The 16,324-nt window shown below is 40.9% G+C and overlaps 1 protein-coding gene across 1 annotated transcript in view; it reads right to left on the reverse strand.

Annotated features, from left to right (window-relative positions):
* LCT (lactase) overlaps positions 1–14,574 on the reverse strand; it is a 17,477-nt gene extending 2,903 nt beyond the window's left edge. Inside the window, exons 1-15 of the mRNA NM_001389377.2 lie at positions 13,916–14,574; positions 12,838–12,917; positions 11,499–11,582; positions 10,895–10,997; positions 10,496–10,571; positions 9,016–9,703; positions 8,029–8,674; positions 5,222–6,781; positions 4,634–4,902; positions 3,879–4,169; positions 3,098–3,296; positions 2,566–2,768; positions 2,268–2,377; positions 1,520–1,654; positions 604–827 (exon numbers count right to left, since the gene is read on the reverse strand). Coding sequence (NP_001376306.2) covers positions 604–827; positions 1,520–1,654; positions 2,268–2,377; positions 2,566–2,768; positions 3,098–3,296; positions 3,879–4,169; positions 4,634–4,902; positions 5,222–6,781; positions 8,029–8,674; positions 9,016–9,703; positions 10,496–10,571; positions 10,895–10,997; positions 11,499–11,582; positions 12,838–12,917; positions 13,916–14,564 — 5,317 coding nt within the window. The 5' untranslated portion in view covers positions 14,565–14,574. The remainder of the gene's footprint in view (positions 1–603; positions 828–1,519; positions 1,655–2,267; positions 2,378–2,565; positions 2,769–3,097; positions 3,297–3,878; positions 4,170–4,633; positions 4,903–5,221; positions 6,782–8,028; positions 8,675–9,015; positions 9,704–10,495; positions 10,572–10,894; positions 10,998–11,498; positions 11,583–12,837; positions 12,918–13,915) is intronic.
* Positions 14,575–16,324: the final 1,750 nt, after the last annotated feature.

Raw genomic sequence — 16,324 nt, forward strand, 5'->3', positions numbered from 1 at the left:
CCAACCACTGGAGCCTGCTTCTTTTTGCTCCAAAAATCAAAGCTTTCATTAATAAGCAAAGGTTTAACAGAGAAGAGAACAATGAGTGTTTAAACGTGTTTATTTATGGGAGTCTGTGCTGCTAAAACAATGTAACAAGCACTTGAACAGCTGGCAGTCAGCTCCCTCGAAGGCAGACGAACAAGCTTAACCACTGCTGTAAGTGAAACTAGGGTTTTTCTGTGTGTCTGTTGTGAAGAAGGTAGGGTTTTTAGAAACACCAGTAGTTAGGACTGTCTAGTTTAAACATTAACCTATGAAGTAATGGAACCTTCTCTTGCCAGATGCAGCTATACAAGGAAGCTGCCCTTATCCTACTTCTGTTAAACCCATGGCTAAACCCCTGGTTTGTCCTACCTTTGGATCATCTTTCCCTGCAAAAAGTCTTGGCTAGCAATGACCAGTTTCTGCTAAAATCCAAAGGTTTTTAACATGGCTGCAGAGTAAATCTGTGTATAATTTACACACATGGTGCCAGTGATCTGTCAGCTCCTTACAACTTGCTGTCATCAGCAGCATCTCCCAGCAAGACTGACATGTGCAGCTTGAAATAATCATTCTTACCTTTCAGCGCTTCATTAATGTAGTTCTGATAGTAATGTATTCGCCAAGTGTCATTGAAATCTATGGCTCCCCTCTCTGATACCCCATTTTCAGTCACATAAATAGGAGGGTTGTTGTACTCTTCCTTTATCCACCGCAGGAGCTTTCGGAAGCCAAACGGCGTCACCTTTAGCCAGAAGGAACCAGAGTTCAGCCAGCTGCGGTCAGTTACTGAGGCAACACCCCTGCAGAGGAGGACACACTGATCACAGCACAGCCCCACTGCCTGGCCCTGCATTACTGCTCGGCTGGGAAATCTGACACCAAGCTCTGTAGAAAACTGCACCCAGGGGCAAGCTGTGAAATGCACCGAGCTTAGGGGAGGTGAAGAGCTGCTGGTGTTCACAAACCTCCAGAAAACACTTCTCATCTTTTGTTTTAAAGTTATATTCTGCCTGTAGATAAAAAGCTTCACTTAATGTAAATTTAACCATGAAGTGATTGAACTGTAAGGCTTTAAACTTAAGGAAGTTTAGCCAGTGTGGGGAGGGAACCAACAACTGTTTAAACAGCAAATGGAGTAGTAGTATCTGTAAACCAGGACACCCTCACTTTAAACTACAGACTGGATGCAGGAAAGATGATAAATACAGCTGATACCAAATGGCTTGCAAGACTGATTCCTTCATTTTTAGATGCTCTAATTTTCCCTGTTCTGTTTTTAACAATTTATTTCTATAATCAGGTCATAAAGGATGGGCCTATTCTGAACACAGCATCACAGATACTGTCTGTGGCTATTTTCCCTAGTACTGGTTCTAACAGCTTAATAGGAATATCTCATGGCTTTATTTGCTATTAGTTTGCATTGCTCAGTTGGCCCAGGCTTCCGAGTGTGCATATTTTACTTGACCAATAATTTACATCCATATCTTACCTGTCAGCATCATACGATAGAATACCAGTAGAATACTCATACTTGTATGCTAAAACTGTAGTATAATGATTTAGACCGAAGTAGTCATATGTGCCTTTAATTCTTTGCTTTTCACTTTCAGTAAATTCTGGAAGTCTGCAACAGAAAACAAAAGGCATAAACCCATCAAAACGCAATAAGCACAAGTGAAGGTATAGCGACCTTTCTAGAGGAACGTGGGAAAAATCCCATCAGTTTGTTATTAAAGCACAGAGAGGGTAAAAAACAAGCTTTCCTTATATATGTCTAGAAAGAGGGAGAGAAAAAGGAAAAATATTCTTAGCAGAACACTGATAATGCAATAGATCTAGAAGTAATGAGAACAAATATAATTCAGAGGTGCCAGTGAGTTCTCAGTGCTTAAATTCAGTACATCATTTTAAGAACAATTAAAATAGATTTGCCCCAGGCAGGCAAAGCACTACGTCTGGTGCATGACATCTATTATATCACTCTGAACTGCCAACATGCTACCCTAAGCATTCTAGCTATCCAAGCTAGAAGCTTGGAGAAATCTCTTCTATATTAGTAAACGTAGTCTGCAAGAAAGGTAGAGATCAGGAAAAATATACAATAGTTTTTCTGTGAGACTACACTGTGATTTTTATACTACCATTTCAACAGAATTCTTCCTACTCAACAGCTTATCAGAAAAGCCGGTTTTAGCTCAGCAAGTAGAAGAAAAGCAGGTATGTGCCTGCGCCCTCACCGGGAGCTGCTCAGACCCTGGGCCAGGCTGCGTTCCCGAATCCTCGTCTTCATCACCTCGTTATAATCGCCGTTTTTGAAAATGGGATGAGCAAACCAACCTATAAGAAACTAACCCAGGAAATAAGGGAGATGGATAAATCATGGATTAAAACAAGGGATTTAGCTGTTCCTTTTCATAGGCTGCTTAATACATAGTAGCTGGCTCTATAATGAGCAAACAGATATGCGGGAATGCCTGTATTATGGCAGCAAATTTAACGAGCAGCCTAGAGAGCTGCAACCGGGTTCTTCCCTACCTGCAAGTATTGTCTGGCAGCATCAAAATCCTCCTGTTTGTGTGGGTTCCTTGGTTCAGCCCAGTCAGAGTTGATGGTGATAGAGATCAGCCCTCCTTGTTTTGCACGGTAAGTCTCATTGTAGAGGTGCCAGGCTTCTGCATGGGCCTTGATTAGGTTGTGCCCCACCACATAGGGGGCTCGCCCAGGTCTAACTGAGATACCTGCAGGGACAGGTATGACAGCACCGGCACTGCAACAGCAAGTCCTAATTCTCCTCTGCTTCTTTCCAGCTTAAATGACACCCAGGACATGCAGAGCTGCCCACCAGTAAATGAACAAGCATGCAGTACCTGGTGCCTTTGAGCCCAGCCATGGGCTGAGATGCATGGATCAGCAGATCTGCTGAAGGCACAGCTGTCATGGGCAAGCTGTGGGGAACGCACATCACCCTCCTGCCCATGCTCCGCTGCCAGCACAGAGAGCAGAAAGCTATGTGTTCAGGCCAGCTCCCACCCCTCCCCTTCTCAAAAACTGTGCTCAGCAGTGTTACCTGGAGCAGCTGTGCCAAAGCCATAGCCAAGATATGCAGTGTTGTAGGGTTCATTGAGGGTTATCCAAAATTTCACTTTGTCTCCCAGTCTCTGGAAAAGGAGCTCAGCATATTCCTTAAACCTCTGAACTATGGTATCATTCTCCCACCCACCGATGTCCTGCAGTGCCTGGGGGAGGTCCCAGTGATAGAGAGTGACCTGTGGGGAATGGCAATGAGAGAAAGGACTCAGCCGGTCATTCATTCACTTTCAGAATGAAGGACAACAGAATGGCCCTGTTTGCAGGCATAAGCCCAGCTCCATCTGCAGTTTTCTAACAGGCACATACAGATCTGCAGTAACCCAAGGGCCTTCTGTCCTGTAGAGGTTTGAAGCCGTTGCGATCACTTGCACACTCAGATAAATGCCACTCTGCCAGTGCTCCAGTTCCTTTAGTACAAGGGGAAATGACTCAAACTCTAGGGCCTGCCCAGCTGTCAAGATGAGTCTCTCATCTTCAGTCTTACTAAAGCCCACAATAATCACATAACAGCGAGAATTCAAGTCAGTAAAGAACTGCTGCAGCTACACTGATTCTCAGGTGAAGTACAGTCCAGTACAACACCTCTTCTTGAGAGATCTTGAACAGCCTGGGAATTCGTAAGGACAAAGAGCTTCCCAGTAATCCCAACACAGGAACCACACAGGCAAATCTGAAAGTGGGGATCTGATCTTTCAACATCAGGATAATTCTCAACTCCTGCACTCTGTTGGATTTCCAATCCATTTTTTACAAGTTACCTGAGGTGTAATATTGGCTGCCAGAAGAGCATCAATTAGCCTTTCATAGTAGTTCAATCCCATTTCATTGATGTATCTGGTGGTCCCATCTGGGAGAACACGGGACCAGGAGATTGAAAAGCGATAGTGAGACACCTTGAGGCGTTTCAGCATCTCCACATCCTCCTCAATCTTGTGGTAGCTGTCACAAGCTACATCTCCATTGTCATCATTGCTGATTTTCAAAGGAGTGTGCGTGTATTTGTCCCAGATGCTAAGTCCTTTCCCATCTGCTCTCCATGCTCCCTCAATCTGTAAACGAAGATGGGGGAGGGAAGGGAGAAACCATCAGTAAACTCCAAATTTACATCTTGGCCTAGGAAAAAATCTGCCTGTCAGACTTTGCAGCACCACATAACATTTTGACTTACCAGCAAAAGCCTTGAAACACTATCATTTTTTGCTGCACTGAAGTGGTGAGGTCTCTTGGGCCACAAGGCATAGAAGTATTAGCGAAGTACAGTGTCAAAGGAAAGGCATTGTTTTTTCCCTTCAACCTGCTGCTCAGTGTTTGCATCCCCTTGTGAAACCTATGCCGCTGTCTCAATTTGCGTGGTATAACCATGCCATTATAAGGGAAAAACTTTGAGATATTTAAGGCAGTTGTAACAGTAACCCTCAATTACCATAAAACCTAATGTAGAAGCTGTAAGTGTCTCATCCAAAACAAATTAGCTGTCCATGAGTGTTTGAAGAGTCAGTCTTTGTTTCCTAACCTGATATGCAGCCGTTGCTACACTCCAACAGAAGTTCTTTGGAAACTCCCCATATAAAAATTTATTTTCTTCTGGCAACGGGATACCATTATTGCGAATGATTTCTGCATAGTACACAGCCGAGCGCCTTGGGGTTCTTGGCCTGTTGGGATCATTAAAATCAACCTCGTGCAATCCAAATCTTGGCTCATAACCATTCAACCATTCAAAGAAATCCATAAAAGACCAAGCGTTGTATCCTCTCAGATTAACACCGTCCAGTTTGTAAGCTGAAAGACCAGAAACAATGGGAGAGCATCAATGATGTTTCACACATTTAACAAACCACAAGGAATTCACTTGCAAACACTTTCAGCTTCATCAAGCTGTCTCTGGACGAGAAAGACCATGAGAGACTTCACCTCTGGAGGATACAGAATACAAAGGGCTATACAAAGGAGATCATAAGAAAACCCACTATGTTTATACTGCACTCAGAATACTTAAAGAACAGCAAAAGATGCTTTTAAAAAATACACCTCAGAGGAAAATAGTAACAAGAATGTAGTGGGGAGATATACAACACAAAATAAAAGCAAACATTTGTACCTTTTAAAGCTTCATCAATGTATGTTTTGTAGTAAAGTATCCTGGTGTGGTCATCGACATCTGATTTGGTCTTTATCCCCACTCCATTCTCAATGATGTACATGGGGGGATTTCCATACTCTTCTTTGACCCAGTTCAGCAGCCTCCTCAGCCCCCAGGCCACAGCCCGATGGCCAGCAAGAGCCGAGGTAGGCCAGGAGCTGTCAACATCTGTTGATATTTCCTGGTCATACTCATAAGAGAAGGGATTCAGACGGGTTGTTGCGTGGGTTACAAGTTTGGCAGTGTAGGTGTTCAAACAGAAAACATCCGCTGTGCCTCTGATGTACTCACGCTCTTCAGCTGTGAAAACTGGTAGGCGGGATGATGGCAGGTTCTGGAGCTCACTCCTGTTCCCGACTGTCCATTTCATGACCTCGGGGTAGTCCCCATTTTTGAAAACTGGATGTGCAAACCACCCCACCAAAAACTGCATGTACCTGTCTGCAGCTTCTAGGTCCCTGGGGTTGCTTGGCGTCTTTGGCTCAATCCAATCAATATTGAGACACAGAGAAATGACCCCTCCCTGACTCGCTCTGTATTTGTCATCGTACGTGTGGTAGACTCTGGCGTGAGCTTTCAGTAAGGTGTGTGCCACTTCATAGGGAGCACTACCAGGATTATTGACATTGGGTGGAAATTCACCCGTCCCATAGCTAACCCAGGCAATGACTTGGGGTTCGTTGAATGTAAGCCAGAACTTCACCCTGTCCCCAAAGGTCTGGAAACAGAAGTCTGCAAAACTGTCAAACAGTTCAATCAGCTCACTGTTCTCCCAGCCACCAATGTCCTGGAGAGCTTGTGGCAGGTCCCAGTGGTACAGGGTGACAATTGGAGTGATGTTGTTTGCGACCAGCCCATCAATGAGACGGTTATAGTAATCAACACCATGGCTGTTTATTGAATTGTTCCTTCCATTGGGGAAAATTCGAGGCCAGGACAGAGAGAAACGATAGTTCTTTACCCCTAAGGCTCTCAGCAGGTAAATATCTTCCTCTACCTTGTTGTAGCTATTACAAGCTATATCTCCAGTGTCGTTGTTTTTTATGTTTCCTGGTACATGGGTGAAGTTATCCCAAACACTGGGTCCTTTGCCATCCGCATCCCAACCTCCCTCTATCTGGTATGCAGAAGACGACACACCCCATGTAAAATCCTTTGGGAATGTCCCATAAACGTACATGTCCCTCTCAAAGTCTGTTTGGGATGAAAACTTCTGCCAGACAACCTTTGACTTGGAGGGAACTTCTGATGCTGGTAGACTTGGCAACTTTGATGGTGTGGGTAGGCCAAACACCACCGATGTAGAACTTCTGTCTGAGACTTTGGATGGGAAACCATTATTTTCAATAACGCTGGAATAGAAGTAAGCACTTGCCTTGGGAGTCCTTGGTCTGTTGCTGTCTTCAAAATTCACGTGATGTAGCCCAAATTTTAGGCTGTAGCCCCCTGGACCTTCAAAGCCATCAATCAGGGATCGAGCAATGTATGACTGAACATCAACTGCATCTAGTTTTATCGCTGTCATAGAAACAGGACAAGACTCTGTTAGTCACCTGAACATTTTCTGAATGCAGCACAGCACAACGCAAGCACGCAGCTGAGGGTAACAACACCGTGACAGCCAAACATCTATGAATTGTCTTTAGGTAAAAGAAAACAAAACAATTAGAGTATTTGGCAAGAAGAGCCGTGATCACTACAACAGGAGCCAGTCAAACACTTAGTGATAAAAACGCATCAGAAAATAAGTATTTGAGTAAAACCCACTTGTGCCATGGTTATCTCCTTCCCTATGTTCTAGTTTTCAAGCACAACTCATCAGCTTAAGTATACAGTGCTCTTTTATATTTACCACTATAGTTAAACTGAAACATGATATGTATGTAGGGCACAGAAGAATCCCTGGGCACAGAAGAATTCACTTCTGTAGAACACAATACTCAATACCATCAGAAACAAGTCTAGCATCCTTCCTCATAGTGCCTACAGCAAAGCACTGTCTCTCTTATTCCAGAAAACTTCACTTTCAATGTGCAGTCCACCTTCCTTCTGCAGAGGGAAAACAGCAATGCTAAATACTGTTTTCTGCAGCTTTCCTATCAGAAGAGAGATCATGTTGAGAACTAGGTCAACAGGATCAAAAGCTATAAAGTGATCATCAACATAATTAATACATTATATTCAATATAATGACGTTTTCACAATGTTATTGATTTGTGCATCTGAAGAAAGAATAGTAAAATAACTATTTGACATCTCAAATCTCCATATTTGTTTAGGACTTCAGTTACCAGTATTATTTTTTGTTAAACTGATACACAGTTTGCAAAGATAAAGGCATACATTGAATCTTTCTCAAATTAACTGAGATATAAATATCTCTCCAAAAATTCTAACCTGCAATGGTTAGATCTACTGAATCCGTAAATACATCATTCAGTCCCATCTGTGAGATCTCTGCAGGTAAGAGCCTGCCTGTAGCCAAATTATTTTCAGAGGTGATGAAGCAGATAAACACTGTTTTCACTGAGACTAGCTTTAGGCTATTTTTGTACCTATGAAAAACCTCTTCCAGTACCTACACGAAATGGAGAGCTCCATACCTGGTTACCAGACAGGCTGCAATTTATGGCACTACGTACATAAGAGGTAGCCCATTCATATTACCTATACAAATGGTGATGTTTTAAAGCTAACCACTGTGGAAGTGACAGAATAACTAGTTGCCACTATTTTAACTATTTAAAAAAAAAAAAAAAGCATACCTTTTAGAGCCTCATTGATGTATCGGCGGAAATAATCCACTCGTAGAGTGTCATTAATAAGATCCCCTACAGCTTCTGTTGGCATACCATTTCCTGCTATGTAAATTGGGATTTTTGTCCCTGTATATTCCTGGGACACAAACTTCAGCAGCCTTCTTAATCCCCATGGGACCACATGGATTGAAGAAGAGGCAGTCTTTGGCCAAGAAGGATCTACGTGCAAAGAGAAGTTCCCGATGCTTTCGTATCCTGGTGTGCAGGTACCATTAGTCACAGCAGTAACCAAGTGGGAAGTATAATGAGAAAGGCCAAAAAAATCTGCTGTTCCTTTCACCCAGGTTTTCTCCTCCTCCGTAAACACAGGCAGCTGTGCAACTGTTGTGGAGCACTGCTGGTTTACCTCCTGGATCTGAGCCTTCAGGATATCTGGGTAGTCACCATTAACAAATACAGGGTGAGCAAACCAGCCAAGCATGAACTGCAGGTATCTCTCTGACGCCTTCACGTCCTCAGAGTTGGCTGGAGTTTGGGGTTCAGCCCAATCCGAGTTCAGCACCAGCCCTACCCTTCCCTGCTGCTGAGAACGGTATCTGTCATTATACAGGTGCCAGACCTTAGCATGAGCCTTGAGAATTGTGTGAGCCACCTGGGGGCAGAAAGCAGAGGAATACGTGTCTCACTGCTTTGCACAACATTGCATTAACACTGCCTTGTGAGAAAGACATCTCCATGTGAAACAAGAAACCTTGACAAAACAAATAATCCTAGCCAGAGAGTACAGCAGGGTTTGGATTAAGTATAAGAATCTGGCTCATTTCATAACAGAAAATAAACTCTAGCATCCCTTAACTAATACATTTTCTCAGGAGTATCATAAATCCAGCAAGCAAACAATTGTCTCAGATGCCTTATTAGGCTTAAAGATAATTAAAATGTGCAGAATCGGAGGAACACAGCAATGGCAGCTGTAGGATCCTATGGGCCTACCTTGTAAGATGCTATTCCTGGATCAGTGATTCCTGGAGGATGCTCTCCGGTGCCATAGCCAGCATAGCTGATAACCCAAGGCTCGTGGAAAGTAACCCAAAACTTGACCCGATCCCCAAAAGTGGTAAAGCAGAAGTCTGCATAGTTTGCAAAAGCATCTATGATACTGTCATTCTGCCAGCCACCAAGAACCTGAAGAGCCTGTGGGAGGTCCCAGTGGAAAAGAGTCACCATGGGCTCAATGTTAGCCTCTAGCAACCTGTCAATTAATTGGTTATAATAATCCACACCCTTGAAGCCGATGGTTTCATTGGTGCCAGCAGGGAAAATTCTAGGCCAGGATATAGAAAACTTGTACAGCTGGGGATGAAGACCTCTAAGCAAATAAACATCATAGCTGGTTTTATGGTAGCTGTCACATGCCACATCTGTTGTTTGGTTCATGTAGACATGACCTTCATGCCCAAACTGATCCCAGATGCTCTCTCCTTTCCCATCCTCTGCCCAGGCTCCTTCGATATTAAAGGCACCTGTGGACGTGCCCCAGAGGAAACCACTTGGGAAAACATCTTGCAGGAAAGTATCCCTCTCCAATTCAGATTGGTTAGCAAACATTTCCCAGACTGTTTGATAGGAGGAGCGAGGGGCAATAGCAGCACTTAGATTCTCTTGTAGAGTATATGCTTTGCTGAAAATAGAATAAAAAAAGAGTTACAACCTCAAGGTGGATACCAGTGCCACAGAATTTGCAGACAAGGAGGATAAATGAATTGTTCACTTCTCATTCAGCTCACATATGCCTGTTAGGGAACACCTCCTTTGTCATCCAATCAATCCAACCTCCTGCCACCCAGCTGGCAGATGAAGGAGAAGTCCAATAAACTAACTGCAGAGCACCTCAAGTGCTGTGTATCTCATGCATTTCTCAGCAGATAGATTTTCAAAATTCATTAAGCTAGGTCAAAGACAAACAAAATCCTTGCAGCGTGTAGCAATTTCACACACTCACGAGTCCTCACAGGATAAGCTAAAACCAGTCAATCCTGCTTCACTAGTCCTTAGCTTCTTCCTGTGCAATGACATTCCCTACAACTCTGTAGGCACAACTGGCTTCTCACATAGGACAGTTATTTTATGTTTTTAACTTAATTTTATACATATATATATTATATAATTTCTATATACTATATAGATGAAAAAAGAACAGTAGGCTTGGAATATGTACCTGCTACTACTGGCTTGAAGGTGCAATCTGGGTAACTAAGGATGAAGGAGAAACAGTTACATTTCCTGAAATAGCAGGTTAGAAGACTGCCTCTAACAGCAAGAGACTGGACTCAGCAGAAAGGCATTCCTCTGCATTCCTTTAAACAACCAACAGCGATTTTACCTCTAAAACTGTCTTATGTCTGCATAGCATACTTGTTTCTAAAGGATACCAATTTATTACAGTATCTAATTTAAGGGAAAAGAACTGTACCTTAAAACACGAGATGAGAAGTCCAAGAATTCATTCACATCATATCCAATTGTACGTGCCTTCTCTTTATTAATAGCTGAAAACAAACAATAGGTGGGTTTAGTCACAAATTAAATATCACGGATTGTGTGACATTACTCGTATATACAACTACATCTTCTGAAACAAGGCTTTTTTTTTTTCTTCAAATAACTAATAGCTATTTTTCTTAGATTTAGTATGTTGTGGGCTTTTTTTTTTCCCCAAGAAGAATACAAAACAAACAACCAAACAAACAACCAAACCACAACCTGTAGGATTATTTTACCTAATAGCAATTGTCTGGAGAGGGCAATTATATAATTTCCCATTCAGAGCCCAGCTACAAAACTCTTCTACTTCTCAAAACACGTCACTTACCAGCGACAATGGCAGCTACTGGTATGAACGGATTCTCTTCCAAGGAACCACAATCAAGGAACTTTAGACTAAACAGCAATACCTCTGTGTCCTTCCAGACATTCTGCAAAACAAGAATTCAAACAGAGATTTCTATTTTTTAAAATATTTATTGGTATTCCAAAGATGACATGTGGGAAGTCTCCACTTCTTGCTCTACACTTCTGGCCAGGCCATCACCCTCTGATTTATAGGCAACAAGTGTCCTGCTATAGATACACAAAGCAAAATTGTTAAGAAAGAGCCTGGCATCGTTCTTTTCAGGCTAGTATTGCCTATGCTACAAAATCTTGAGCAAGGCATATAAGCTCTGTGCTCATCTCTGCAGACACATGGACCTAAGTTCTGAAGGACTTACAACAGTAATTTCATTGTCTATTACTTCAAATTCATAGTGTGAGAACTCCTCTAAGTTACTTTTTTTGCAAAATAACCTGTTATAGATGGTTCAGTAGAATTGTAAGAACAATGATGGATTTATTCTATCTGCTCTATTCTATTACTAGAATTTTAACTCCACATCTGTGAAGTTCAGTGTTCATTTCCACACTGTGCATAATGTTACCTGAAATTCACTCATTTTCAAGTAGAAATCTGTTTCATTTCCACACCAATACTGAAGGCTAAGAGACAGGAAGTCTACCGATTCCTGGAAACAAGAAAGGGAAAATGATCATCCTATAAGAAAATTATTGTCTTGCAGGAATTCTGTTCAAAATACACAAAGTTGTTAAATGTTTGATACAGACACTGCTGGAATAAGAAGCCAGAAAGCTATACGGAACCCTGGAAAATACAATGAGTACAAATTGGATGCTGTATGAGTGTCCTTTTTGTGTCTTTCCTTCTAAACAAAGCTAAATTTTAGAAGCACTAGAGTTTAAAACAATCATTGTCAGAATATTTTATGCATTTAATATTACTGATTTACAATTGATTATTTAAACAAGTAAGACTGAAGAGTCTCTGATTAATCAGATAGAGAAACCTTTGTCACTGTATGACTCAGGGTGGCCTTATCAATAATCCTTTGGGGAAAGTCCATTTCAGAAATCTTTAGTCATTGCACACTACAAATGTTACTTTACTAAAAGTCCACAAGTTCAAAGGAATAGATGGTATTCTTTTATTAAACCAGTTGCTGAAGCTGGGATTAAACAAACTGATAAGCCTTTCATTTATTTTTCAGTCCAAGAGTTTCTTCTAGTTCAGTCAGCTAATTTAGTACATCTTTCCTCCTCCTACAAACCACACCTTGCCTATACCCTTGAAATGTCACACTTTCATCATTATTTGTCCTATTGTTAAATTCTGAAGGACTGTGAACATGAGCCAAACACCTGCATTGCCATTTGTTCACTGCATCCCACATGAACATGCTCTAGGTGAAAAGAACAGCTAATGGGGGGTTTGGTCTTTACAGAAGGGATGTCATCATGGTTGTAGAGATTAGTCACATTGTGCCATCTCTGTTCTAGACCACTTCTAGCATAGCTCAGGCTGTGCTTTAACACATTAAATAGATTTTTTTTTTTAATAGCAGTTATTTTAAATAAAGTAATTTTTATTTGGTTGTGCTTCAAATAAGACTTGCAAATAACGGGTACAGTTTTTGCAGACACCTTGGCATCTGTGCATGTATATTGCTAAAATTGCCAATTATATGAGAGAAAATATGTTTCCATGTTTTTAAGTCAGTGCTTACTAGCCAAGAAAGGATGTTGAAGTAATTTTTAAAATCAGAGAGCTTCACATAATTGAGATAATCGAAAAGTAAAATGTACCACATTGGACAATTTGCTAAAATCTTATTTAACTTCCAATAGGTCACTTAATCCTCTACATAAGTATCAAGTGAAACAGAATCAAATTTAAATTGGAAATAATTTTTATTAAGGTGTTACCTGAAAAGAAACTGAAAGCAACTCGGATGAAGTGCTATCCAGGATGAGATCCATTCCTAAAGCAATGGACAGCTTTCCACCTTGGAAAACAAAACAAAACCAAAGCACGATCTACCAGTGTTGTAGGAAATGCAAAGAAAAAATAAAATCAGTCACTGTAGATATTTTCAAATCAAGTAAGACTGATATAATTTTAAAGCATTTTTTATCATCCAGATACTTTAAAGTAACCATCTTGCTTCACAAATGTTTTTTCCTTTTTTATCTCGTTAGTACATTTCACCTCGATTAAATGAGAGATGCCATTTTAAACCATGGTCAGTTTTGTTTCAGTGGATTTTATAAGCACATTTTCAAAGTTTTCCACCCCTGGGTATAAAGCTGGTAATTAAATTGGACCAGATACTTCAGATCCGGACTTCTAAAGATGTATTCCTTGGGAAATATGCTAATGAAAAAGCTGACCCCCATCATGCTGAAGACCGATAGCCACTTTATTGGATGGCAAAATTTTCCCCTCCTTAAAATGGAACAGTGGCAATTGCAATTTCAATTATTAGAGACACTGAAATATGTAATAAGGCTTTGAAAATGAAGTGATTAATCAGGAATTAAGGATTCTTCCTAGACAATACATTTAAGGTTTGACATATAAACAGTACAATACTACTGCTATTCTAGGGTACCAACTGGTTTTTAATAAGAACTCCCAACAAGCACATAGATAAGTCCTTAAGAGACAAAGCAAATACAAGTATGGTAACATCTGTTTTTAAAGTACTAGTTTCTGCTGCTGAAATTAACCTGAAGCTTCTTAATGCTTCCTAGATGCTTAAAAAGAATACATGCCAGTATACACAGAGATACATGTCTATGTTCTCCCCAACTACTTTGGCAGTCATTTTAAGTCAAATGCCATTATTAGTAATTGAAAAACAATTACCAAAATAAGATGTTTGAAGAAATCCATTACTCAAATATTTCCTATGTAATTCTGAAAGCGCTGCTAACAGATTCACTGAGATCACATGTAACAAATTGTGAGGTCATATACAAAAATCCTTCCCCCTATTCTTACCTGAATATTTCTTATGGTAAACACTGTAAGCTCTTTCATGAGCAGCAGCCAGGGCCTGGACACGGACCTGAGAGTCACTGTAAGGCAGGCTTTCCAGGAGCTCAGGCAGGTCACTGAAGGTGAGCCACATATCTGCCAGGCCTCCAAAAACATAGAAACTGAACTCTGCATAGTCCACAAAAAGGTCAGCAAAAGAGCTCGCCTTCCTGCCTACAGCCACAGTGTCAGGAACACCCTTGTGATGGAGAACTATCACTGGCCTGAGGTCTGCAGCAACCAGCATTTTGAGCAGCTCCTGGTAGCATCGCACTTGAGCTTCGTCTGGCTTCTTGGCATCCCCATCAGGAAGAATGCGTGCCCATGGCAAGAAGACTTTGTAATGTGTTACCCCAATCTCACGGAGGTGGGAGAAGTACTGGGGCAGTTGGGAAATCACAGTATCTTGCTGACAGAAGTCATCATGGGCTTCAGACACAGTAGGGTCCAAAGCTTCTTTGGGTAGAATGTGGCTCTGCAGATGCAATCTGTGTGCTAAGGTGGTAGGCAGAGGTCCAGCAATGGCAACAAAGTCCTGAGCTAATTCCTCATCTATCCCAAGGCTAGTAGAGACTAACAAGAAAAAGACAACTGTCTTACAAACCAGCTCCATTTCTGGACCTGGCTCAGAAACACTGTGTCCACGCTATTTATATTATAGTAGGAGTAATATTTAACTGCAGTTATCTGTTTTGCAGATAAGTGCCCCCAGAAACAGCTGACACTCAAATGATAACAAATCAGGACTTTCAATTGATAGATGAACAAACGAATAGATGTTCTGGATGCAAAAGGTAACAAAAGCAGAATCATCTGCCTGGCTGGGGCTGGGTGACACCCACACCTCAGGTGAGCAAGAAGGTGAGGAGGCAAATTTGTGCTATAATTCTTAGGTGTACGAAGGAAATCTGAGAAGGCAGCATCTTACCTCCATTTGGAAAAGTGGTTGTTACATGAATTTAAAAAGCAGTAACAGTGTGTGTGTCTCCATGCTAATAACAATATTATTTTATTGCTTTCCAAAGTACTCTTTCCTTCAGCCTTGAGAACACTTTATCTCTCAGTAGGGTGAGTGCATAGAGATCTCTTACCCAAAGTGCTGCAACAAGGAGATAACTTTACTGTTCTACATGCAAATACAGCGAAATTGAAGAGCTGAGATTGTATTATTGAGAACCACCATCTGTGCTGCCTAAATGCAGAACACATTTAAATTAACTAAGCAAAATTCTACATAACTATATTGAAACTATACTGAAAAGTCAGTTCTGTCTCCCACTTCACCTCTCTTAAAAGCTATTTTTTGTCTAAAATGTAGGTGGAATTACCTGGGCAATTTATTGCTGTCAAGAAATATTTTCATTATTATTTAAATTATAGTAGACACTGTCTCTAAACTTTTGCTTTGACTCACAGCTGACAACCTCCTGCATATACAAAGCCTATAATATGTGTATTTGGACTCTGTTTGACTCCTGTATCTGGTGCTCAGATAACTATTTTATATTTTTAGGGAGCCTTAAAAAACTGGCTGAAACATTGTGCCTGCTGTTTTGAGCACATAAGTACTCTTTCCTTCCCAGCCCCGATGAATTTAACAAGATTGAATAGGAATTTTATAGATAGCACCACCTGCTGTTTATTTTTGAGTACAACAGTGTTAACTCCTGAAATATATCCCTCTTCTATATGATACATGCAGAATAGTAGGGAAAGAGGAAGTAGAAATAAAACACTTCCTCCTTACTAAAAGAGAGCAGAGGAAAGAAAGAATGTATAACGAAGAACAAATATCTCCCTATCCTTATTTTCAGGGTGAGTTATTAACAATATAGAAAACTGTTGCTGTAGGTGGGCAGCTGTTTTTAATAAAATGTAGCTGTAGGCAAGATGCAGTTTATGGGAAAAAAGGTAGCAGAAAAATGTTACTGCAAATACTGCCCAATGACAGCACAGTACAGCTTGCAATATTTATGAATCTTAATTCCATAAATACAACATCCATGTTTAAAGGTATGCTTAGTCAGACTAAGGCACATTTGGACTGTAATGATTTACCTCTGCAGACAACAAAGAGAAGTAGGAATCCATGTCCACTACTACCACGACTCTTTATCAAATCTGTAAGGAATCTAGGCTTCAATCTAGAAATCTAAAGGATAGTTTAAATATTCTCTTGGATTTGTTTCATGCTATTTATATTAGGCACAGTAGGATCACTTAATTTTTTTTTTTCCCCAATATGACTGTACTTGGATTAAAGGCACTGGTAACAATTCCACAGTAAAAGCTGCAGATGTTTGCAACAAAAAACCTGGAGGTTTTTGTTTTGTTGATTGGGTTTTTTGTTTTAAAAGAAAACCTTTAAGTAGT

This window comes from Gallus gallus, chromosome 7 (assembly GCF_016699485.2).
Source record: "Gallus gallus isolate bGalGal1 chromosome 7, bGalGal1.mat.broiler.GRCg7b, whole genome shotgun sequence".
NCBI classification, from domain to species: Eukaryota; Metazoa; Chordata; class Aves; order Galliformes; family Phasianidae; genus Gallus; species Gallus gallus.